The 24918-nt window shown below is 42.5% G+C and overlaps 2 protein-coding genes and 1 non-coding gene across 5 annotated transcripts; 2 read left to right on the top strand and 1 right to left on the bottom strand.

The window, feature by feature from the left end:
• The first annotated feature begins 867 nt into the window (after window positions 1-867).
• Window positions 868-6161, top strand: DEFB118 (defensin beta 118). The gene is made up of 2 exons (XM_025400255.1): window positions 868-951; window positions 5114-6161. The coding sequence occupies exons 1-2, from the start codon at window positions 894-896 to the stop codon at window positions 5425-5427; spliced, it is 372 nt and encodes a 123-aa protein (XP_025256040.1). The 5' UTR covers window positions 868-893; the 3' UTR covers window positions 5428-6161.
• Window positions 6162-8861: 2700 nt separating this feature from the next.
• LOC112633885 lies at window positions 8862-8989 on the top strand. Its single transcript, XR_003121645.1, has one exon. It is a non-coding gene; the product is annotated as a small nucleolar RNA SNORA40 (small nucleolar RNA).
• Window positions 8990-9701: 712 nt separating this feature from the next.
• DEFB119 (defensin beta 119) lies at window positions 9702-23560 on the bottom strand. 3 transcript variants are annotated; one of them, XM_025399799.1, is made up of 2 exons: window positions 23334-23560; window positions 9702-9976 (listed from the first exon to the last, which is right to left on the bottom strand). In XM_025399799.1, exons 1-2 carry the CDS (start codon window positions 23392-23394, stop codon window positions 9783-9785), a joined length of 255 nt encoding a protein of 84 aa, XP_025255584.1. In that variant the 5' UTR covers window positions 23395-23560; the 3' UTR covers window positions 9702-9782. The 3 variants fall into 3 exon arrangements, with proteins under 3 accessions (XP_025255584.1, XP_025255582.1, XP_025255583.1); XM_025399797.1 differs by lacking the exon at window positions 9702-9976 and adding an exon at window positions 21883-22144; XM_025399798.1 differs by lacking the exon at window positions 9702-9976 and adding an exon at window positions 21883-22141.
• Window positions 23561-24918: the final 1358 nt, after the last annotated feature.

Below are 24918 nucleotides of genomic sequence, written 5' to 3'. Positions count from 1 at the left end.
TCTCAAAAAAATAAAAACATAAAACAAAATTAATTTGAAAATAGCAGGGATTTTTTTTTTTTTTTTTTTTTTTTTTTTTTGAGACAGACTCTCACTCTGTTGCCCAGGCTGGAGTGCAGTGGCACGATCTCGGCTCACTGCAACTTCCGCCTCCTGGGTTTAAGCGATTCTCCTGCCTCAGCCTCCTGAGGCAGCTTGGATTACAGGCACCCGCCACTACGCCCAGCTAGGGAATTTTTTTTTAATGACATTGGGTAGCATCCCCCTTTGAGTCTTATAAATAATCTCCCTCAAACTTCTGCAGCAAGTGACTTCTTGGGCAAGTCACTTTCCCTGGTGGGCACAAATGTGAGAGAGGGATTTGGCTTATAGATTGATATGTGTTCATTATCGTTTATTTCCACAAACCTTCACTGACAGCATGCTTTGTGCCTTGGGGGCTCGAAAATGAAAGACACGTTGCCTACTCTCAGGAATTTCACAGCCCAGTGCAGGGAGACACACAGATAAGCAGACCATTCAAAAGCAGGTTTATGCTAGAATGAAAGGGACTGTGAAGAAAGGCTGAGCCCTAACGAGAGATCGAGAGAGATCGGGGAAAGCTAGGGAAGATGTCCCAGTGTGAATCTTCCCGCTCCATTGCTCCAAACACCTCCTCAAAGCCTGTGACTTGTAACCCTCCGCATGCGCTCCCAGTGCCTGGATCAAATGCTCAGCCTGTGTGCCACACAATAGACTGATGTTATGCATCGATAAACTCTTAGACATCCGGCTGGTTCTGTGCCCATCCCTCTGCCCCCACTGCAGAGAGGCCAATAAAACTCTTGTTCAGACTCACACTGCACACAGCATTCTGAACTTCTGGATCTACCATCTCCTGTTTCCCAAGCACCATGAAACTCCTGCTGTTGGCTCTTCCTATCCTTGTGCTCCTACCCCAAGTGATCCCAGGTAATCAGAGGTCAGGGAAGCTACGAAAATAGAGGTATAGTGGGTTCTGGCTCGTGAAAATTCCAATGTGTTGCTGTACCCCCAACCTGGGCAGCTCCACAGCTCCCACACTGGGACTATGTTCCTGACTGGGGTAAAACCTGGGAGTAGAGCAAGTTTTCCTCAATAGACAGGGGCAGTCCCACCATCCAGAGTTGTCCCTGGTTCTATATTCCAAGTTGTCGCCTAAGGAACTAGGGGAAAGCTAGGCTCACCTCTGTTCTCTTTCCAGCTTGTGCCAGCTTTTGAAAATGATTTCCGCAGCCCACTTTGCATGTTTTCTTGGCCCTAAAATCCTGCTATCGCTGTAATGAGGTTCTTTTTGTTTCTAATGTTCTAGAATTTGGTGAACAGGTCAGAAATTATCGGCTGAGCTGTTATATGGAAGACAGAACTGGCTTTTCTTCCTTCTACAGTGAAAATCTAAGCTTTTCATAATCACTGCTTTCTTGAGTATATCTAAAGGCATGACCAGAACTTTGAAATCACTGGTGAAGAGATCCTGTTTCCTCTTTGTTTTATGTTTTTCAAGGCGCATTTCAATGTATGATCGAACTTACATAAAAATGAATCTAAGTATTTCTGTTTTATAACGAAGTAAGCATACTCCACACATGGCTACGCAGCACTCTTTCTTTCCTTTTTTTAAAAAAGATGAAATCTCGATCTGTCACCCAGGCTGGAGTGCAGTGGCACAATCTCAGCTCACTGCAACCTCTGCCTCCTGGGTTCAAGCAATTCTCCTGCCTCAGTCTCGCAAGTAGCTGGGATTACAGGCGTGCACCATCATGTCCGACTAATTTTTGTATTTTTAGTAGAGACGGGGTTTCACCATGTCGGCCAGGCTGGTCTCAAACTCCTGACCTCAGGTGATCCACCCGCCTCAGCCTCCCAAAGTGCTGGGATTACAGGCGTGAGCCCCGGTGCCCGGCCCTGTGCAGCAGTCTTCTTTCACTTCTTATTCTGTGGCCATCTTTCCATGTCATCATCTAAAGATCTGCCTTACTGTTTGTAAAGTTGTATACTTCTGCTGTAGGATAAGCCTTATAAAATCATATACAGTCATTTGAGACATTTCTTAATTTTCTAACAACACATCAATGAATATGCTTGTACAAACATTAATATATTTACATATTTGGACAGGGGCTTAGATAGGATAGATTCCTAGAGGGCAAATAACCAAGTTAAATGTAAGTCTGGTGGTGGTGGGCAAGAAAATAAAAAAAAATATTTATTCCATTAATTCCTCTATTCCTCTACCCTCATTGCAGAGAGGCCAGTAACTCTTGTTCAGACTCCCACTGCACATGGCATTCTGAACGCCTGGGTCTACCCTGGCATTCAGGGTAGGGAAACAGGGAAACCTCTCCTGTTTCCCAGGGACCAGGAACCTCCTGCTGCTGGCTCTTCCTGTGCTTGTGTTCCTACACCACAATCCTGGGTAATCAGAAGTCAGTCATCAGAAGTTGTGTATCTTAAAGGATACTGCCAGCAGAAATTGCCAACTCTGGGGCTTTTGAATAATTCTCCAGTTACAATTCCAGACACAAACAGGAATAATTCTGTGTGATCCCTTTGAAAGCAATTGGTCTGCTTTGAGTTCTAGTGGAGATACTGAGACTAGGAAAGAGACAGATGTGAAAGATTTTGTACATGCAATCCACGAGTCATAAAAACTCAGCATATGGGGAGTGAAGGATATATTACAGGATCTAGGGCTTCAAGTCTGAGTGCTAAGAGCTATAAATGTGGAGTCATTCTCTTGGAGCAAAGAGTTGAGACAATGAAAGAAGCATAAAGTCTTGATGCTTTATCTTAAACAGCCCCTACATTTGAGGAAGAATAATAGAAATCAGTGACATTTATAGGGACAGGGAGATCTCCCTACCCTCTCATCGAAAATACACAAGGGTTTTTCTATCACCATAATCCTTCAAACACCCAGCTGATGAATATAAAATAATCTCTTACTGTCGTGGTTGTTTTTTTGTATTTGTTCGTGTTTTGAAACAGAGTCTCGGTCTGTTGCCCAGGCTGGTGTGCAGTGGCATGATCTCGGCTTGCTGAAACCTCTGCCTCGGGGGTTCAAGTGATCCCCCTGCTTCAGCCTCCTGAGTAGCTGGAATTACAGGCATGCACAACCACGCCTGGCTAATTTTTGTATTTTTAGTAGAGATGGGGTCTCAGCACGTTGGCTAGGCTGGTTTCAAACTCCTGACCTCAAATGATCCACTCGCCTCAGTCTCCCTCGTACTGTTGTTTTAATCTGCATTTCTCTTATCATCCTGTGATCAAAAGTTCTGAATGGCTTTCTTTCAAAGACCTGCAAGATTCTATGTGAAATCAACTCCCATTATATTTTCTCCAGTTACTCTCCACTTAACTTACTCTATACTCACCATAACTACCTTATTGTTTTTCAGAACCTTTGAGACAGGTCCTTCCTCTAAGCCTTTGCACTTGCTGCTTCCTCTGCCTGATATATACTCTGCCCCCAGTTAGTCTCATAGCTCACCCTGCCTCTTCCTTCTCAAAACTCAAGGTAAATCTTTCACTATTTCCCATCACACACTTCCTAAACCCCTTCGCTGCTTCATTTCTCTCCATAATGCTTATCATTTTTTTTGTATTTTCATAATGCTTATATTATGTATCCACATACAGTATGTTATACTTTCTTCTCTTATTATCTATTTTTTTTCCTTTTTTTTTCTTTTTTGAGACAGTCTCACTCTGTTGCCCAGGCTGAAGTGCAATGGCACGATCTCAACTCACCAAAGCCTCTGCGTCCCAGGTTCAAGTGTTCCTCCTATCTCAGCCTCCTGAGTTAGCTGGGAAAATAGGCATGTGCCACCACGTGTGGCTAATTTTTGTATTTTTGGACACATGCTTATTTTATACTTTGGGTTATAATTTTTTATTTTTTAAATTTCAATAGCTTTAGGGGTACAAGTGGATTTTGGTTACATGGATGAATTGTATAGTAGTGAAGCCTAAGATTTTAGTGCACCCATCACTGCAGTAGTGTATATTGTACCCAATAGGTAGTTCTTCATCCCTCCCCCTCCCCTTACTCTTCCCCCTTCTGAGACTCCAATGTCCCCTCTGTATGCCCTTGTGTACCCATAGCTTAGCTCCCACTTATAAGTAAGAACATGTGGTATTCGTTTTTCAATTCCTAAGTTACTTAAAATAATGACCTCCAGTTCCATCCAAGTTGCTGCAAAAGACATTATTTTGTTCCTTTTTATGGATGAGTAGTATTCCATGGTGTATATGTTCCACATTTTCTTTATTCATTCATCGGTTGATGGGCACTTAGGTTGATTCCATATCTTTGCAGTTGTGAACTGTGTTGCAATAAACATACACTACACAGATATATTTTATATACTCATGTGAATGTATACTTTGCAGTAGAATGGGATATGACCAATGCAAATAACTTAATCACACTTGTTGAAGTAGCAGCAAGATGTACTAGTTGAAGTAACAAGAAGATGTACTTTCTGGCCGGGAGCGGTGGCTCACGCCTGCAATCCCAGCACTTTGGGAGGCTGAAGCCGGTAGATCATGAGGTCAAGAGATCAAGACCATCCTGACCAACATGATGAAACCCCGTCTCTACTAAAAATACAAAAATTAGCGGGGTGTGGTGGCACGTGCCTGTAGTCCCAGCTACTCAGGAGGCTGAGGCAAGACAATTGCTTGAACCAGGGAGGTGGAGGTTGCAGTGAGCCGGGATCACGCCACTGCACTCCAGCCTGGTGACAGAGTGAGACTCCATCTCAAAAAAAAAAAAGAAAGAAAAGAAAAAAAAAGATGTACTTTCTTTACTCAGGTACCTTTACATAGGGCACAGGTAGCTTCATTATAAGCAGCCCCAATTCCTCATGACTGGAGTTTCTTTTCGATGATGGTAAGATTCATCCCACTTTCAGAATAGTTAAAAACGGGCAAATGGGAGGTTGAGTATTTACCAGACCTGAGGTGGGAGTCTTGCAGCCGTCACCTAATTATGATCCACAGTGTGGATACAGGATGCCAGATATATAGTCATGCTAGTGAAATTGAGAGCATCAGTAACCCAAAATCAGTGGTTTTTCCTTTTATTGTTCAGCCTATAGTGGTGAAAAAAAATGCTGGAACAGATCAGGGCACTGCAGGAAACAATGCAAAGATGGAGAAGCAGTGAAAGAAACATGCAAAAATCTTCGAGCCTGCTGCGTTCCATCTAATGAAGACCACAGGCGACTTCCTACGACATCTCCCACACCCTTGAGTGACTCAACACCAGGAATTATTGATAATATTTTAACAATAAGGTTCACTACAGACTACTTTGAAATAAGCAGCAAGAAAGACATGGTTGAAGAGTCTGAGGCGGGACAGGGAACTCAGACCTCTCCCCCAAATGTTCACCATACCTCATGACTTCTTCTCGGATGTCATTCACCCCTGTCCTCAGAGTGATAAACTAAGTCACATATAGATAAAACACCACAGTGACCTCCCACTCCCCACCAATATGTAATTCTATTAGTAGAAACAGCTGTGTAAAGAAGTCTAAAATTTTCACTATTTCCAATGATAAACTCTTCAGTGCTCTTCTTGAAATGTCAAATTATTTCCACAAGTTTTAATCTATTTTTAGTATTTCTTGTTTGCTGGTGACCTATGCACAACCTCAATAGCTTAGTTAGCTATTCCAACAACAATTTTTTCATGTGTCTTTCTGTCTTCTCAACAGGTGTCTTAATGGCAGCATAAGTGGTCATGATCAAAATTCTAAATCTTTGCATCTGTGAGAGTAGCTACTAGGACACTAAAAGCTTTTTTTCTAGAACAGGAGACACTTCAGGTGAAAGCATTCATTTTCCTACTAACCATGGCCTTAGAGGAAGGTTTTATCTGTCACCGTATCACTGTAGGAAATTGACTGTCCCAAGTGTGAGCTATGAAGACTCCTTTTTGCCCCAGTGTCTTTCGAGTTGAAATAGAAGCTGTCAAAAAGCTTCTATGGCTCTGTAGACCCATCTCTTTGACCAAGCCTTGATCACACATGGACATCCAAGGGTAAGGATGGCCCCTCAATTGTGGGTGAAAGGATGGGTCATTTGTCCCCCTGATTACTGAGACTGAGAGCTTTACTTGTCTCCCTGTGACAGAAAAAAAAAAAAAAATCTTCACATCCTGTCCCATCCACATAACTCTACAACAAACTTCATTGTTACAAATTTTCCAGTCTTGCTGTTCCCAAGAACCTAAACAACCAGCCAGTCCATTACCAGCATTCATGAATTACTGTAGATCCATACCTAGGCAAGCCTTCCTTCTGCTGGAAGGATTTCCCTTAACCACTGTCTTTTGGGCCACTGCCACATCAGGCTGTAATGCAGCACTTCTGTCTGGTGCTAGCATGTCATGCAGACCATTCCACAAACCTGGCCTTGCTTTTTCCTCCTTTATTAACTAACCATAGGAACCCCTCATGATACTATTACTGTGTGATGAAGAAGAGGCAATAAAGCAGGAATGGGCGACATAGGCATCTGAACCACCTGCTTCTGCAGTTTATGCTTGCCAGACCTGCTAAGTTCCAGTTTTGAACATATTACTTTCATCTAACATTGGAAATTCTTCACAGGTCTAATTATATTACTCAAAGGGTTAGATAATACCTAATTCATGATGGGAAATTTGGGTCTCATTATTTTTTTAAGCTTGTTATTCCTGATAATTCTGAAATTTGAAGTCTTTGAAAGTCTGAATCTCTAGACTGTGATTTCTGCTGACCTTAATTCATGGTGCCTTAGTTCCTTGTGTATTTTGTGATTTGGGGCTCTGGTCTGTTCATTTTCCTCAGAAGTTTAGTTGACTAAACTAGTTGAGTCCTGAGTTAAAGGTCTACTCCTTAGTTTTCTTCTGTCTTTTTAGCACTACTAGTCTGGGACAACTTTAAGCTTGATTTTTTTTCATATGACCCATGTACTGTGAATTCAGGCTGAGAGACTATATGAGATGTACCTTGAGGTTATAAATTCTCAGTGAAGACTTTTTTTCTATTTACTGAATACTTAGGTTCAAAATCAGGCAATTTTCCTTGAAAATCTCTGGTGAAGGAAAAGGGATGTTGTATCTGCTTTATTTTTATACAGCATATGTAACACTTTAAGGACTGAGATTTATATAGGGATCTCCTATGAGACTCATATTTTTTCAGACCCTAGTCACTGCCTTCTCTCCCCTGCTTACCCCCACCTTGGCCAAAGCCATGGAAACCAAAGCTCAAGTTCACCTGATTCAGCAAGTGTCTTTGTGACAAAAGTCAGCTTCAGTCACTGCCTTCAAAAGAGTGCCCACTTGCATTTGGTTTTAATATTCTTTTTTTTCTTTCTTTCTTTTTTTTTTTTTTTTTTTGAGACAGAGTCTCGCTCTGTCACCCAGGCTAGAGCGCAATGGCACGATCTCAGCTCACAGCAACCTCCACCTTCTGGGTTCAAGAGATTCTACTGCCTCAGCCTCCTGAGTAGCTGGGATTACAGGTGCGTGCCATCACGCCCAGCTAATTTTGGTATTTTTAGTAGAGACGGGATTTCACCATGTTGGTCAGGCTGGTCTCGAACTCTTGACCTCATGATCCACCCACCTCGGCCTCCCAACGTGCTGGGATTACAGGCGTGAGCCACTGCACCCAGCTGGTTTTAATATTCTTGGCCTTACTTTCTTGCAAGGTTAAAGATGTTTTAAAAGTTTTGTTGTATATTTTAAGTACATTTTTTTCGCTGTTTTCAGTGGGAGGATCAGCCTGGGTTCTTCAACCAGTATTCTTCCTGGAACAGTGGTTCAGAACCAACACTTTCATCTAGATCATAAACTTTGTTGTTGGGATAGGTGGCAGCACCAGAGGAAGAAGAAAAAAAGATCATTGTCAAACGATGAAACTATCACTCAATATCTAAAACCAAAATGCTGAAATGATTGCTTTCTCTTTTTTTGAGGTGGAGTTTTGCTCTTGTTGCCCAGGCTGGAGTGCAATGGCAGAATCTCAGCTCAGTGCAACCTCTGCCTCCCAGGTTCAAGCAATTCTCCTGCCTCAGCCTCCCAAGTAGCTGGGATTACAGGAATGTGCCACTGTGCCCGGCTGATTTTGTATTTTTAGTAGAGATGGGGTTTCTCCATGTTAGTCAGGCTGGTCTTGAACTCCTGACCTCAGGTGATCCACCCGCCTCAGCTTCCCAAAGCACTGGGATTACAGGCGTGAGCCACCACCCCCGGCCTGCTTTCTTAAGAACAGGAGAGCCATGCTGGTCCATCATAAGCTCCTTCATCAGAGCGAAGTGTTGAACTTACACAGCATTTGGGGAACACATTTTGAGGGAGTTGTGTTGGCTACAGAGGTGGGAATTGGTTAATGACAATTTAGAAGTGTGTACACTGAAATGAATTCAAAGCTGATTGACATATTCAAAGCACAATGCTGTCACTGACAATTAGCTTTCAGAAGTGTGTTCACTGAAGCAAGTTGTCATTGACCATAAAAAAAGTTTAAAACATTTCAAGGTATGTACTTGTTATCATGACCATAGGACTGTCAGCCTTTTCCTAGGAATGTGGAGAGTTTTTATTGTCAGAAGAGAAGAGTAACCCCAGAAGAATCCAACGAGACAAATAACAGATGAGGAACCCCAAAAGATGATGGAGAAGGGGCAGCCTGAAAGTTAGGAAGAAAACAAAGAGTGAAATCACAGAACCCTAGGCAGTTAAGGTTTTCAAGGGGGGAATAACCTATAGTGGAAATGCTGCACAGAGGCAGATTGAGATACAAGTTGAAGAACATTCTGAAACTTTCAAAAAGGAGATCCAGTTACACTTGTTTATGTTTTTGTTTAACTTGTGGACAAAGACTTATAGACAGGTGCAAAAACTAAATCATCCTTTCCAACCCAGAACTCATGGTTTAGTATGAGTTTTGATACATATAAGAAGGCATATTATGATGAAAAAAAAAAGGAGGTCCACTGGTGACCTTGACCAGAGCCAGTCCAATAGCAAATAAGCACAAAGGCAAATTGTAATGAGTTGAGGAGAATCAGAGAAGTAGAGAAAGATAATGGGTAAGTACTACTCTACTTTTGACAGAATTTAGAACTGTTAGTAGAAGGTAAGATATAGAAAGTAAAATTTGAATTTTATATTACAAAGCTGGTGTTAGTTGTCATTGGGGACATAAGCCTCTTAGGTTTTGAAGAATTAGAGGACCTTGACTATCCACAACAACAGCACCCAATATTGAAAGACCTTCTGCAATAACCACCAAACAGGCCCTTCAGTCTCACAGCTTGAAACCAACACAGCTTATTCCACATTACAGAAGCTCTGTTGGTTATAAAGTTTTTTCATGAACTAGGCCAAAGTTGTCTACAAGACCTCCACCTACTGCCCTATGTATTCATCCCACTGGTTAAAGACCCTCCCTGAGTTCTACATGGCACAGATTAAGTCATAAATCTGCCTAAACCCTTCAACCCTCCCTCATTCGATTCATTCTTCCCCCTTCCTCACTGGCTTGTCTAGCTTCTCTGTAATTGTTTTCCCAGTTTTCCAGCCTTCTCTCTCACGGAGCTTATCCAGAATGAGACAGACATTGTCACCATGCAAAGCCCAGTCTCTCACTATGATTTTCAGTGGATCAAAGACAGACAAGGGTAGCAGGTACATGAATTTTAATGAGGGGGGTTGACAGCAGGTCTCTGCCCAGAGAGGTTGAGAATGGTAATCACCAGCACTCAAGGTAGTCTTGGCCACTGCTTCTCATAAGACCAATCGGTATTTTCCTCTTTGCCGGAAATGCTTATCCTCATGTAGGACTGGAGGCAGCAGGCCTGATAATTTCTGCAATAGAGGTAGGGCTGTTCATTCTTTTTGCAAGAGGCCCTACAAATTCCACTGTTACCCATGCATCGAAGGATGTGGCGTTTGCCTGGCAAAAGAAAAAAAAAATACAAATAGTTAACTTTACCTAGGAGTGACATAAATCTGATAAGTCGGGAAGCATCATAAAAACCTAAACGGGGAGCAGGGAGAAAACCTAAAGGGAAATAGTGACTTCTACTTCCAGAAAAAAAAGAGTCAATGTATTTTTCTCTAATTGTCCTGCTAAGTTCCATTTAAAACCCAGTGGGGCGGGGTGTGTGTGTGTGCGTGTGTGTGTGTGTGTGTGTGTGTGTGTGTGTGTGTGTACTCTGAAAGGTAAAGTAAAGAAGAACAAGGCAGGGACCTCAGGATCTAAGGAAGGACACAGTCATGAATTCCCTGGGTTTTCTTTTTGCCTCATCGATCCCAGACTTGTGCTAGAGAGACTGACAACCTGGAAATACAAACGAGTACAGACATAGAGTCCCAAGGAAAGTCTCCTCTCTCTAGCCAAAGAACGAGGAAAGGTCAACCCAGCAAGAAAGAACATTTTAGACAATAACCACTCCGCTCCAGGAAAAACCAAAGACAAAACTACACTCCCACTCATACATCCACCAAAGAAGGCTACGTGGGGAGCCTCAAATTCTGCCCTTTCCACTCTGTAAGGAGGTGTAACCTCCTAGAGTGGAACCCAAGTGGGGAGCGGGGACTATTATCACTGCTGGATGGTCACAAGGCCAATCACCACCATGCAGTGTCAATAGGAATCATGTGGGGAGCCTCGACTTCCCCTATCTGGTGGGAAGAAGGCATCCCTCCCTCCACTTCCCTGATGCGGTGGTGACAGAAGGAGCCTAGTGCAGAGTCAAGACTTTCACCACCACACAGTACTAACAGGGCCACCACTCCCTGAGATGTGACTTGGAGGCCACACAGGGAACAGAATATCCCTCCCCATCCCAACCAAGGTAGTACCAGAGGAAATACACCTGGACCTGCACCCACCTGGCAGTATCCAGGCAGCACCCCACTGTCCTCACCAGAGCCGTGTCAGAGGAGACAAGCCAACAAAGATCATTGAAATATGATCCAGCATCTCATAACATAATAATACCAAAAACGTCCAGGTTCCAGCAAAAATTACTCATCGTACTGAAAACCAGGAAAATCTCAACTTTAATGGAAAAAAAAAAGACGGCCGGGCGCGGTGGCTCAAGCCTGTAATCCCAGCACTTTGGGAGGCCGAGACGGGCGGATCACAAGGTCAGGAGATTGAGACCATCCTGGCTAATCCGGTGAAACCCCGTCTTTACTTAAAAAAAAAAAATACAAAAAACTAGCCAGGCGAGGTGGCGGGCGCCTGTAGTCCCAGCTACTCGGGAGGCTGAGGCAGGAGAATGGCGTAAACCCAGCAGGCGAAGCTTGCAGTGAGCTGAGATCCGGCCACTGCACTCTAGCCCGGGCGACAGAGCGAGACTGCGTCTCAAAAAAAAAAAAAAAAAAAAAAAAAAGACAATCAACAGAACTGAGAGTCACCCAAGCTGTGTGCATCTGTAATTCATTCCTTTGACTTTGATAATTCCACGGTATTAATGTAGTAGTCTATTTAACCATGTGTCCATGAGGGCCATTTTGGTTGTTTCCAGGTCTATTGGGAGTTTGGGATTTTTTTTTAGACTATGTGTTTCTTTATTTAACAACTTCTCCCCAAAAGGAAATGTTTTTGAAAATCCCTATCGTTTATAAATTAAAGAGGATCAACCTGATAATAGGTTTTATTTTCATTAAAATGACAGGAACATTTAAAACTACAATGGACTAAATAAAGAATTTTTTATACTCTTGCTTCTAGTAATTATAAAACAGGTAATTTAGAACATATATCTGGCAGATGAAAAGTGGACATTTTTTTTTTCCAAGACAGAGTCTTGCTCTGTTGCTTAGGCTGGAGTGCGGTGGCACAATCTTGGCTCACTGCAACCTCTGCCTCCCCGGTTCAAGCGATTCTCATGCCTCAGCCTCCCAAGTAGCTAGGATTACAGGTGTACACCACCACACCCAGATAACTTTTGTATTTTTACTAGAGTAGGGTTTCTCCATGTTGGCCAGGCTGGTCTCGAACTCCTGACTTCAAGTGATCCATCCACCTCAGCCTCCCAAAGTCCACCACACCCAGCCTAGGCACATTTTTTTAATTTGTCAGAAGGCATTAAAAGACAAAATAATGGAGGATGAGTGGACCTAAACTAAGAAAAAAAATTTTTTTTAATCACTATTTTTAATTTTAATTGTTCTAATAGGTATGTAGTAGTGTCTCATTCTGGTCTTAATATGCATTTCCCTAATGGCTAATGATGTTGAACATCTTTTCAAGTGCTTATTTGCTATCTGTATAATTCACTTGCTTCAGTGAAATGTCTTTTCATATCTTTTGTCCATTCCTAATTGGATTATTACTGTTGAGTCTCTTTTTTTTTTTTTTTTTTGGAGGCGAAGTCTCGCTTTGTCGCCAGGCTGGAGGGCAATGGCGCGATCTCAGCTCGTTGCAACATCCGCCTCCCGGGTTCAAGCAATTCTCCTGTCTCAGTCTCCTGAGTAGCTGGGATTACAGGTGCGCGCCACCACGTCCAGCTAATATTTTTTTTTTTTTTTTTTTTTTTTTGGAGATAGAGTCTCTGTCGCCCAGGCTGGAGTGCAGTGGCACTATCTCGGCTCACTGCAAGCTCCGCCTCCCGGGTTCACGCCCTTCTCCTGCCTCAGCCTCCCGAGTACCTGGGACTACAGGCACACACCCGCCACTGCGCCCGGCTAATTTTTTGTATTTTTAGTAGAGGCAGGGTTTCACCGTGTTAGCCAGGATGGCCTGGATGTCTTTACCTCGTGATCCGCCCACCTCGGCCTCCCAAAGTGCTGGGATTACAGGCGTGAGCCACCATGCCCGGCAATTACTATTGAGTCTTAAGAGTTGTTTCTGTATTCCAGATACAAGTTCTTTGTCAGATATATGGTTTGAAAATAATCTTGCTCTGTTGTAATTTGTCTTTTTCAACCATCCTCTTCACAGGGTGTTTCACAAAGTGAAAGTTTAAAATTTTGAGTAAGTCCAAGTTATTGATTCTCTTTCTTTTCTAGGCTGTTCTTTTGTATCTAAGACCTCTTCACCAAGCACTCGATCTGAATGTTTTTTCCTATGCTTTCTTCTAGAAATTTTATAGTTTTACATTTTTTTAAATATGTAATCCCTTAAAAATAATTTTCTTTAGAGATGGGGTCTTGCTGTGTTGCCCAAGCTGGAGTGCAGTGGCACAATCATAGCTCATTGTAACCTCAAACTCCTGGGCTCAAGTGATCTTCCCAAATCAGCCTCTCGAGTAGCTGGGAACTAGAGGCACTTGTCGCCACACCCAGCTAATGTATTTTATTTTTGTAGAGATGGGATCTTGCTATGTTGCCCAGGCTGGTCTGGAACTCCTGGGCTCAAATGATCCTCCCGTCTCAGCATCCTGAGTCACTGGGATTACAGGTGTGAGCCACCATGACTGGCTGTTATGATCCATTTTAAGTAAATATTTGTGAAAGGTGTGAGGTTTAGGTTTAGATTTTTGTTTGTTTTGTTTTTTGTCTGTAGATGTTCAATTGCTCCAGCATCATGTGTTGAAAAGGATCTTTCTTCCAATGAATTGCTTTTGCACCTCTGTCAAAAATCAGTTGGCTGTACTCCTATGAGGCTATTTCTGAGTTCCCTATTCTGTTCCATTGATTGATGTACCTGTCTCTCCAAGAACACACAAACTCAATTACTACTACCATATAATAAGCCTTAAAATCTGATAAAATAATTCTTCCAACTTTATCCTTTTTCAATTTTGTTTTAGCTATTCTTATTCTTTTGCAGATTTCTCTTTAGGCAAGGTATAGACAGAATAGTCTGGTCTATATCTACAAAAAAAATCTTGCTGGGATTTTGACATAAATGAATATGTCAATTTGAGGAGAATTAACATCTGCTATTTGAGTCTTACAAGATAGGAAGATGGTGTGTCTCTTCATTTATTTAGCTCTTATTTCTTTTATCAATATTCTATAGTTTTCAGCATACAATTTCTGTACATAGTTTGTTAGATGTACACTTAAGTGTTTTATTTTCTTGGAGTGACTTTGAATGGTATTATATTTTTAATTTCAGAGTGCACATGTTCATTGCTATTATATAGAAATATAATTGATTTGTGTATGTTTACCTTGTATCCTGTGACCTTACTGAACCTACTTATTAGTTTTAGGTGTTTTGCCTTTGCTTTTGTTTTGTTTTGTTTGTAGATTTCTTAGAATTTTCTACATAAACCATGATGACATCTTCAACACCATTTTATTCCTTCCTGTCTAATCTGCATGCCTTTCATTTAATTTTCTTGCCTTAATGCAATGGGTAGAAATACTCAGAACTAAAAGGAACAAATTATTGATACACATAGTGTGGATGGATCTCAAGAGCTTAATGCTGCTTAGCTGGGCACGGTGCTCAGGCCTGTAATCCCGGCACTTTGTGAGGTTGAGGCGGGAAGATCACTTGAGCTCAGAAATTCGAGACCAGCCTGGGTGACATGGCAAAAACCCATCTCTACAAAAAATAAATTAGCCGCACGTGGTGGCACACATTTGTAGTCCCAGCTACTGGGGAGGCTGAGGTGGGAGGATCGCTTGAGCCCAGGAGGCAGAGGTTATGGTGAGCTAAGATCACACCACTGCACTCCAGCCTGGGCAACAGAGCCAGACCCTGTCTCAAAAAAAAAAAGAGCATAATGCTGAGCCAAAAAAAAAAAAAAAAAAGGCCAATCACGAACTCTCACATATGATTCTATTTATTCAACAATGTCAAATGACAAAACTATAGAGATGGGAAAACAGGTTAGTGGTTGCCAAGGGTTAAGCATGGTGACAGTGCGTGGGGACAGGGAGGAAGGCTGGTATGACTTTAAAGGAGCAACAGGAGGCAGATCTTCGTGGTGATGGAACAGTTCTGCAGCTTGATCATGATGGTGGTTACATCTGCACATGATGAAATGGCATGGAAGTATACACATATATTGTATACCAATATCAGTTTCCTGGTTTTCATATTGCATTACAGTTATGTAAAATCTAAGCATTGGAGGAATCTGGGTGAAGAGTACACAGGACCTCTCTCTTGTAACTTCCTGTGAATCTACAATTATTTCAAAATAAAAAGTAAAAATATGAATAAATAAAATAACCTAAGGGGCTACAGAGAGATTAAAAAAACAAAATCTAAAAAACAAGAACCCCTAGGAGACCAATCCTAACTCCCATTTTACTTGCTGTGTACCCTGGGGCAAGTTTCTGCGACTCTGTTCTACCCTTTTTCTCATATGTACAGTGTAGACTGGAAAAACAGCTAGCCCCTAGAATTGTGAGGATTAGTGGCTGAATATACAGAAAGCAATAAGGGACTGACACATGGTAAGAACTAAATGAATGTTAACTATTATTGTTGTTTTAAATTATCATTTGAGCAAGACCCAGAAACTCCTCTGCATCCTTGCTAACCCTGCCAGCCAGAACCATGTATACCTGACACAGTGGTCCTCTGCTCCCTCCAGCCCAGAAAGTTCTCCACCCAGATTCTTGGAACCTGGAGTCAGCTGTTTGTGCCCCCACCAGATCCACTCAGGCTTTCACTTGTGAATTCACTATTCATATTCAAGAAACACTCACTAAAACGCATTCATGTCCAGCGCTGGGCTTAACATCAGGCATGCAGATGTAAATAAAACATCATCTCAGCCCCTATGGATTTCCACCTAATATGTGTGTGTTTGGGGGATTGCTGGAAAGGGGACAATAACTCAAATAATTACACAACAACATAATACGTGTCATAACTTCTTAAGAGTGACAGTTTGTGAAGCCAATCAGAACTCAGTTTGGAGAAAGAGTGATAACCTAGAAAAGGGACATCAAATTCTCCATAGCCTTTAAAGAGCCAGTAAGCAGAGAAAGAAATGTTGAGTGCTGAGGGAAATTACGGTTCAAGCTAGAATTGTATACTTAGCTAAAATTTTCTTAACAGATGATATGGTCTGGCTGTGGCCCCACTCAAATCTCATCTTAAATTGTAGCTCCCATAATCCCCACATATCATGGGAGGGACCTGGTGGGAAGTAATTGAATTATGGGGGTAGGTTTTTTGTGTGCTGTTCTCGCGATAGTGAGTAAGTCTTGTGAGATCTGGCCAGGCGCGGTGACTCATGCCTGTAATCCTAGTACTTTGGGAGGCCAAGGTGGATGGGGTACTTGAGGCCAAGAGTTCAAACAAGCCTGGCCAACATGGTGAAACCTTGTCTCTAGGAAAGAATACAAAAATTAGCCAGGCATAGTGGTGCATATCTATAATCCCAGCTACTTAGGAGGCTGAGGCAGGAGAATTGCTTGAACCTGGGAGGTGAGGCTACAGTGAGCCAAGACCGTGCCACTGCACTCCAGCCTGGGCAAGAGAACAAGACTCTGTCTAAAAAAAAAAAAAAAAAGAGAAAGAAAAGGAAAAAAAAGTCTCACAAGATCTGATGGTTTTATAAAGGGCAGTTCCCCCACACACACAGTTTTGCCTGCTGTCATGTAAAATGGCCTTTGCTCCTCCTTCGCCTTCTGCCATGATTGTGAGGCCTCCCAGCCGTGGGAAACTGAATCATTCAACCTCTTTTTCTTTATAAATTACCCAGTCTTGGGTATTTCTTCATAGCAGTATGAAAATGGACTAATACAATAGATAAGCATACATTTAGATATTTTCAGAAGTAAACCCGCTGAGAGACTTGATTACCAACAGGAGCTTCTTAAGTGTAAATTACAAGGGTTTAAAAATATAGTTCAATAGAATGAATAAGATCTGGTATTTGATAGCACAACAGGTGACTGCAGTTCACAATAATTTATTGTACATTTTAAAGTAACTAAAAGAGTGTAATTGGATTTTATGTAATACAAAGAGATAAATGCTTGAGGTGATGGATACCCCATTTACTCTGATGTGATCAGTATACACTGAATTCCTGTATCAAACTATTTCATGTACCCCATAAATATATACATCTATGTATCACAAAAATTAAAAATAAAAAAATTTTAAAAAAAAATTCTCCCAAAACAACAAAACAAACTACAAGAAGAAAGAAAAGATTTCTTATATGAAGGTCTGAGAATCAACATGAGACAATAATAGATATGGTATGGGAAATCAAAGCATGGTAGATAAGAGGTGAGTTACAACCACAGTGTAAAATATTAAATTTAGGCAGATATCTGTAATTTGAAAATTGGAATTTGGAAGAAGTGTCCTCTATTCTACATGTATGCTGATTAGGATCAGCTGAGATCCCTCCACTCTGACATTATCCTCCCTGAATATGTGAAATGCAGACTTTTAACACAAATTTTTAAAAATTTTTTTCTGATGTTCAGAGACAGCCTTTCCACTGTTCACGTTTCACTTCATGTGAGTGGTAAGAACAATAATGATCATTATCATTCTTTTCTTTTTGTTTTCAACCTAATCTGAGTCAATTCCCTCTGCCTTCTATTTCTGTAAAATATAGACACCAGAAAATACCATCCCAACTGAATTTAGACAATGTTATTGTAAATTTCAAATATAAAATAAAATAAAACTGAAAAAAAAAGTTACTGCTCTCACCTTAATCTGAATGAATGTGAATACACAATACAATAAACAAACATTTCTGCCTTAGACCCCAGGAATACAGATTAACAAACTGCTAGACAAGACCATTATTCTGCTAGATGGAGAGTGGGGAAAGTCTAAAAGAGGCAAGGAATGGTATCACCTCACTGTTTTCTCAACTTAAAAATCCTTTTTCTACTCCAGATCTCTGCTCAGGCCTCATTTTAGGATTCCCTGAGAATTGTTCCTTTCTTGTAGAATGCCCAGAATCAAGTGATAATCCAATGTCTGCATCACTCAGTGACAGTTTAGTACCTACTTTCTATCAAAGAAACAAGACAAATAACAAAAGACAAAAAAAAAAAAAAAGAACTTAGTTTGATCCCCTGCTCTATCTTAATACTGTGTGACTTGGGCTAATTATATCACCTCTCTGGGCCTCAGTTTCCTAATAAGTAAAATAGAGATGATAAGAGGATTGTTGTAAGAATGGAATGACACATAGCAAGGGTCAATGAGATCTATTATTACAGCTATTATAATTATTAAGAAATTAAGGCTGGGCGCGGTGGCTCAAGCCTGTAATCCCAGCACTTTGGGAGGCCGAGATGGGCGGATCACGAGGTCAGGAGATCGAGACCATGCTGGCTAACACGGTGAAACCCCGTCTCTACTAACAAAATACACAGAATTAGCGGGGCGAGGTGGCGGGCGCCTGTGGTCCCAGCTACTCGGGAGGCTGAGGCGGGAGAATGGCGTGAACCCAGGAGGCGGAGCTTGCAGTGAGCTGAGATCCGGCCACTGCACTCCAGCCTGGGCCACAGATCGAGACTCCGTCTCAAAAAAAAAAAAAAAAAAAAGAAAAGAAATTAAGACAGGGCTGGATGTGGTGGTTCATGACTGTAATCCCAGCACTTTGGGAGGCTGAGGCAGGTGGATCACTTGAGCCAAGGAGTTTGAGAGCAGACTAAGCAACATAGTAAGACCCTGCCTCTAAAAAAAAAAGAACAGAAAAATTAGCCAGGCATGTTGGCACGCACGTGTAGTCCCAGCTACTCAGGAGGCTGAGGTGGGAGGATGGCTTGAGCCTGGGAGGGTGAGGCTACAGTGAGCCATGATTGCACCACTGCACTCCAGCCTGGGCAACCAAGCAAGACCTTGTCTCAAAAACAGAGAGAGAGATAGTGAGACAGAGTTTATGTGAAGACTTTCATGGGTGTGAGCATCAACTGAGCTTTGAAGGATGAGAGGGCATTCATTACAGAGGTGAGCTGAGTGTTGGGGACCAGCCAGAGGGAGCCATGAACAAACACAATGTGGGGGACAGGAGAGGATGGCAAGAGGGTTGCAGTGTCTGAAGAGAAGGTATGGGAGGGACAGTCATGGGAGGTGAAACCAGGTCACCATGTGAAGGCTTTGAATGTCCAGACCCTGGGTGGTGATGAGCAAAGGAAGAAATCTAAGCAGGAAAATGACACAGAGAAACTTCCTACCAAGAATCCCTCTAATAATAGAGATTAATGCAGAAAAAACCTGAGGGTAGGGAGACCAGCGAGGAAACATTTTTGATGGTCTCATCCCAGGCCTGGGAGCACAGGTAGCTCTCATGGGCAGCCTAAATGTCCCAGCTCCCAGAGAGGCAGCAAAACTGTGAAAAGATTATGTAGCTCCTGCCTCTGAAGTGGGCTGAAAAATACGTTGTGAACCTAAGTATACATCAACAGATGAAGGAATAAAGTTTGCATATACACACAATGGAATACTATTTAGCCACAAAAAAAGCATGAAGTTCTGTCATTTGTGGCAACATAGATGACCATGATGTTAATTGAAACAAACCAGATACAGAAAGATAAATATTACTTGTTATCACTCATATGTGGAAGCTTAAAAATGTGGATCTCATTGAAGTAGAGAGTAGAATTGTGTTTATCAGAGACTGGGAAGGGTAAGCGGGAAGGGAGAATATGGAGAGGCTGGTTAACAGATACAAAATCACAGCTAGATAGGGGGAGTAAGTTCTAGTGTTCCATAGCTTTGTAGGGTGACTGTAGTTAACAATCGTTTATTGCGTATTTTCTTTTTTCTTTTCTTTTTTTTTTTTTTTTGAGACAGAGTCTTGCTGTATTGCTCAGACTGGAGTGCAGTGGTGCGAACTCAGCTAACTGCAACCTCCGCTTTCCAGGTTCAAGTGATTCTCCTGCCTCAGCTTCCCAAGTAGCTGGGATTATAGCCACTATGCCTGGCTCAATTTTCTTATTTAGTAGAGACAGGGTTTCACCATGTTGACCAGCTGGTCTCAAACTCCTGAGCTCATGGTGATCCACCCGCCTTGGCCTCCCAAAGTGCTGGGATTACAGGGGTGAGCCACCCACACCCAGTCTATTGTGTCTTTTCGATTAGCTAGAAAGAGGACTTTGAATGTTTCCAACACAAAGAAATGATAAATGTTTGAGGTGATGGATATGCTAATTACCCTGATTTGATGGTTACACTTTCTATACGTGTATTGAACTATCACGTTGTACACCATAAATATGTGCAATTATTATTTGTGAATTAAAAATAATTTTTTAAAAGAAATGGATTATCAGCCAGAGTAGGATCCAATACCAGGCACAACCCTAACATTTGAAGGTCCCGGGGCAAGAAGGCAAATGAAGGCTACTGTGTCATGTCATTTGTCTGCATGCTTAAATGTTTTAATCAAGCTAATAAAAAGAATACATAAAAGATATCTAGCTTCGTTTACAAGATAGCCCTTCATAATGACCTGAAAGGTCAGGTTTGAATTTATAATTCTCTGATTCCTCAGAACTCCATGCAGGAACATGGCATTCTGAGGGGAGCCTGCCCAGCCCACAGCTCACCTCTCTTCTCACCCATCCCCAGCTCTGCACACAGACCCTGCAAACAAGAGCATCCTTTGATGCTTCTCCTGCCTAGGGGTTGGCACCCAGTGGGCCCAACCCTCCAAGGATGGACCTTGAGGAAAGGCCCCTGCAGCTCCTTGAAGCAGGCACAAGGTTTCTCTGGGCAGGCAATCCCAGGACCCAGCTACTCAAAGCATGGCCCAGAAAGGGAGGAGGGCAGGCAAAGGCTCCTCTTGGGCATATTCCCCTTGCCCCCAGCAACTCCTCACCACATGAGGAGGGACTTAGCCAGAGGAGGCCCAGAGTCAGATCGAGATCAGAGGAGAGGCCCCTCTTTCCAGAGTCTAAGAGCAGAAATATTGAGCTGAGAGCAAATAGTCTTCCTGGACGATAGTGAACTCCTTCTGTCTGTCTCTATGCCATGCATCACGCTTTATCGAGCACTCTTGGTCCCTGGCCTCACTGCAGAGGACGCAGTTCAGGGGTGAACAGCTGTGTTGGTTAAATGGGGCCCAGAGAATAGGACTTGAGATAATGAAGCCTGGGAAGACACCCAGATCCTCTAGGTTCCCAATCAGGATTCTTAAATGTTCCCCACGAGTGAGTCTTCTCCCGGGCTGAAGTACCAGTTCAGATGAGTCAGGCTTCTGTCTCCCTCAGAGTCTAACACAGTTAGAAGGCACACAGCTCATATTTCATAAATCCTTGAATAAATCAATGAACAATAGCTGATGACATTTGTTGAGTGCTTACCTTTGCATTATTATGTCATTTCATCCTTACTGCAATCCTGAAACAGATTCTACTATTACTCTTATTTACAGAGGAGGAAGATAAAGTTCTGTGAGGTTTATATGCAGAGTCTGCCAGTAGAAAGTGGCAGAGCTGAGGTGAACATGAGTGAATGGATCGATGAAAGAATGGAAAAAATGAATAATGAACAAATTCATATATAAGTAAGCAAATCATGTGCTTTATCTTTTTTTAGTACTTAGACACCTTCTAACCCCTGGGGCTGGGCCTCCTGAGCACTAGAAAGCATCAGCTGGTTTCTCTAGAACCCCAAGGATTTGGGTTATATTCAGCCCCATCCACCCTCAGCCCATTCACTCTCAAAATGGACCAACTCTCCCAGCCTAAGGATTCTCCCACTCTCTAGGCATCTGCTATGCCTTTAAATCTCTCAGCTCCCACCATGTTCTCCCCACTCCACTCCTGACTCAATAGCCTCTCCTGCAGTTGGTAGATGGGGAATCATCTTCAAGACTGTAGTGATCACACCATCGCTATGACCCAGCCCTAGTGACTTCTCTTGACTACCTCTTCACCTCCCCTACCATCCCCCCACCCTCAATCCATTTGGGGTATCATTCCTTATGACTGACAGACACCAGAAATAAATTTGTGAGTTTTAATTAAATGTGGACCCTAAACAATCTGAAACAAAGTCATTTCTATCCATTATGTATATTTCTCTTCGTTTTTGGAGCTGTTGTGGACATCTGAGGAGTGGTCCAGCCAAGGATTCCATGAATTGTTACTGGTTGGATTGTTAAATAACGACTAGGGACACAGCACCGTTTACGATTTCGGCAGCGTATGATGCTGTCTTCACCATCTTTGCACAACAACCGGCAGTGTCCATCCATCCAACACTCTACTTTGGGGCATACGAACAACAATTAAGCAGATGTTAGTATCCCTCAAGTGGAGAGAAAAGAGAAGGCAGAGGAGGAACAGGAAGACAGGGAAGAAGAGAAGAAAGCCAGTTAAGTGAGTAATGCTAGGCCCAGTCCCAGGAAAAGAGAGAAGAGACCTTGAGAGGGAAGAGAACTGAGACAATGGTTCCAACTGAGAACTCTGAAGTTTTCGGGGGAGCCTTTTTTGGACTTCTCACCCTTCTGTCTTCCTATCCCCAACTTCCTATTCCTTACTTTGGAATCAGCTGAAGCTAATTAATGTCCCACCTAGCAGAGCTAGGAGTGAAGGTAAAAGGACATGAAAACCTGTAATATTAGGGAAAAGAGGATTCACTCACATTACACAGACCCGGTGTCTTATCAATAACCTGACCCTGTTTAACATAAGCCAAACAAGCCTCAGCTCCAGCCGCAGCTCAATCTCCAATCTTTCTTGACCCTATATTAACCCAATTCAAACTCAAACTCATTCAGGCCTACCTTAATTAGAACTCCCAGCCTTACTCAACTCAATGCCCCTAAGCCCCAACTCCAGGTCAAACCCTAATCTAATCCAATCTAACCCTAATCTAATCAAGTCACTAACCTCAATTCCCAGCAGTATCCCATCACCAAGCTGAACCCAAACACCCTGCAGCATCCAGCACTGACTCCCAGCCTCAGCCCAAGCCGCAGTCTAATCCCCAACACCAGCTCCACTCAACCCCAAATCCCATCCTCTCTCCAACTCTGCCCTAAACCTTCAGGGAAGCCCAGCTCCTCACCTCCAGCTCATCCTGACATTCCTTCTATCACCCCAATCCCAAGGTTTTTCCTCCACATCACAACTCACCCCAACCTCCACTCTAGTCTCCCAAAGCCCTCAATAAGTCCCCAACTTGCACCCATGCTTTGCCCCTCAAACCTCTCCCAAGCTCCCACCAGGATACCACCCTGGCCCTCAAGTGCCAGATGCTCCAAACGTCTATCATCCCACCACTCTGGCAAAAAAGAATCAGAGAGAGATATTAACCTGAGATGATCCTGGGGAAACTTCCCAAAGTTGCAGGAGAGAAGGAAAGGCTTTACATGATGCCCACAGTGAGAGGGGAGGGAAAGATGGGAAGTCCATGACCAGGAGCCCAGACCCCTGAGAGAGGCTCACGTTACCTGATATCACTGGTACTTCTGTGGCCAGAAGGATGGCAAGAAACAAGAAAAGAAATTTCATGGCTGGCAGACCTGAGAGGAGGAGGCGCCTGAGCTGCAGGGGAAGGAAATAGGGTTCCCTGCAGCAGGGCAGAGATGAGCTTTGCTTTTATCAGCAGGACTGTGGGCAGTGAATTAGAACAGGAGGGGATTTATATGAGGTCATCCAGGCCAAAGGACAGTGTGTAGCAGATGTCTCAGCAAAGCACAAGATGAGAGTGTGGGAAACTGGCCAGTACCAGTGCCAGTAAAGGGACAGGCCAATTAAAGCCATTTGGCCTTTGAGAGCCACAAAGGAATTAATTAATACATAATAAATGTATATCAAGAAATATTTAACTTAAAAATTACTTTGCATTTCTCTGATAAATAGTAAGAACATTTATTCAACACTGGTCTTTTTATTTCTTCGTTTTGAATTATTCAGTCAGATATCTGGACAATTCTATTGGGGTGTTGTTGTATACTTGCTGATTTGCAAGAACTCTTCAGTGCTGTTATTATATCAACTGTCTTGTCATGCTTGGTGACAATATTGTTCTCCATGATTATGTTCTGTTTTAAAATATATTTTTTGCCTATAAATGTTTAAATCATATTTAAATCTTAAAAACTAAATAAACAGGCCGGGTGCGGTGGCTCACACCTGTAATCCCAGCACTTTGGGAGGCCAAGACGGGGAGATCACAAGGTCAGGAGTTCGAGACCAGCCCGGCCAACATGGTGAAATCCCATCTCTACTAAAAATATAAAAATTTGCTGGGCATGGTGACAGGTGCCTGTAATCCCAGCTACTAGGGAGGCTGAGGCAGGATAATTGCTTGAACGTGGGAGGCAGAGGTTGCAATGAGCTGAGATCGTACTATTGCACTATAGCCTGGGTGACAGAGTAAAACTCCACCTTGACAATACAAATAAAAAGTTTTTAAAAAATAAATTAAACAAGAATTACTTATTCTCTGCTTTCTAACAGAAGGATACACATGTGTAATGTCTTTCGGGACTCTGAACTTGCCAATCTTGTTTCCAGTTCAGGGCCTTAGCAGTTGTCATCTGCTCTCCCTGTAAAGCTCTTTCTCCAAATCTTCCCACGAAAATCTCCTGCTCGTCATTCCATATCATCCCAAATGTCACCTTCTTGGAGAGGCTTTCCCTGGTCACCTTAGATAACGATATTCCAACCCTCAGTCACTCTGGACTGTAATAACTTGGTTTATGATCTTCATATATGTATCCATTCTTTCAAATTTTATTTTACATATTTGATCTTTGTCTCTCCACTTAGAATGTCAGAAACCTGGCTTATAACCCCAGTACCCATAACATCACCTGGTGTATTAAAATACTTATTCAATTGTTTTAACTGATATTCCCCCCAAACAAGAATGACTCCAAAAGACAGACATGGATTTCTTTTTTATGTAAAAGTCTGGGTATGCGGTTAAGTGTGACGGCTTCACCATTCAGCAGGGAGCTAGGTTCCTTTTGGCTTGACGCTCTGCCATCCTCATGAAGAGGCTGCTTCGTGTGATGACCATGAGCTGCT

This window comes from Theropithecus gelada, chromosome 10 (assembly GCF_003255815.1).
Source record: "Theropithecus gelada isolate Dixy chromosome 10, Tgel_1.0, whole genome shotgun sequence".
NCBI classification, from domain to species: Eukaryota; Metazoa; Chordata; class Mammalia; order Primates; family Cercopithecidae; genus Theropithecus; species Theropithecus gelada.
The sequence above is the reverse complement of the archived record's forward strand: the minus strand, read 5'-3'. Positions and strand labels throughout refer to the sequence as shown.

Coding starts and splice junctions, on each gene's coding strand:
- DEFB118 (XM_025400255.1), top strand. CDS start 894: ATGAAACTCCTGCTGTTGGCTCTTCCTATCCTTGTGCTCCTACCCCAA. Junction 952..5,113: donor CCTACCCCAAGTGATCCCAG/GTAATCAGAGGT, acceptor TTTATTGTTCAG/CCTATAGTGGTGAAAAAAAA.
- DEFB119 (XM_025399797.1), bottom strand. CDS start 23,394: ATGAAATTTCTTTTCTTGTTTCTTGCCATCCTTCTGGCCACAGAAGTA. Junction 22,145..23,333: donor AGAAGTACCAGTGATATCAG/GTAACGTGAGCC, acceptor TATGCCCCAAAG/TAGAGTGTTGGATGGATGGA.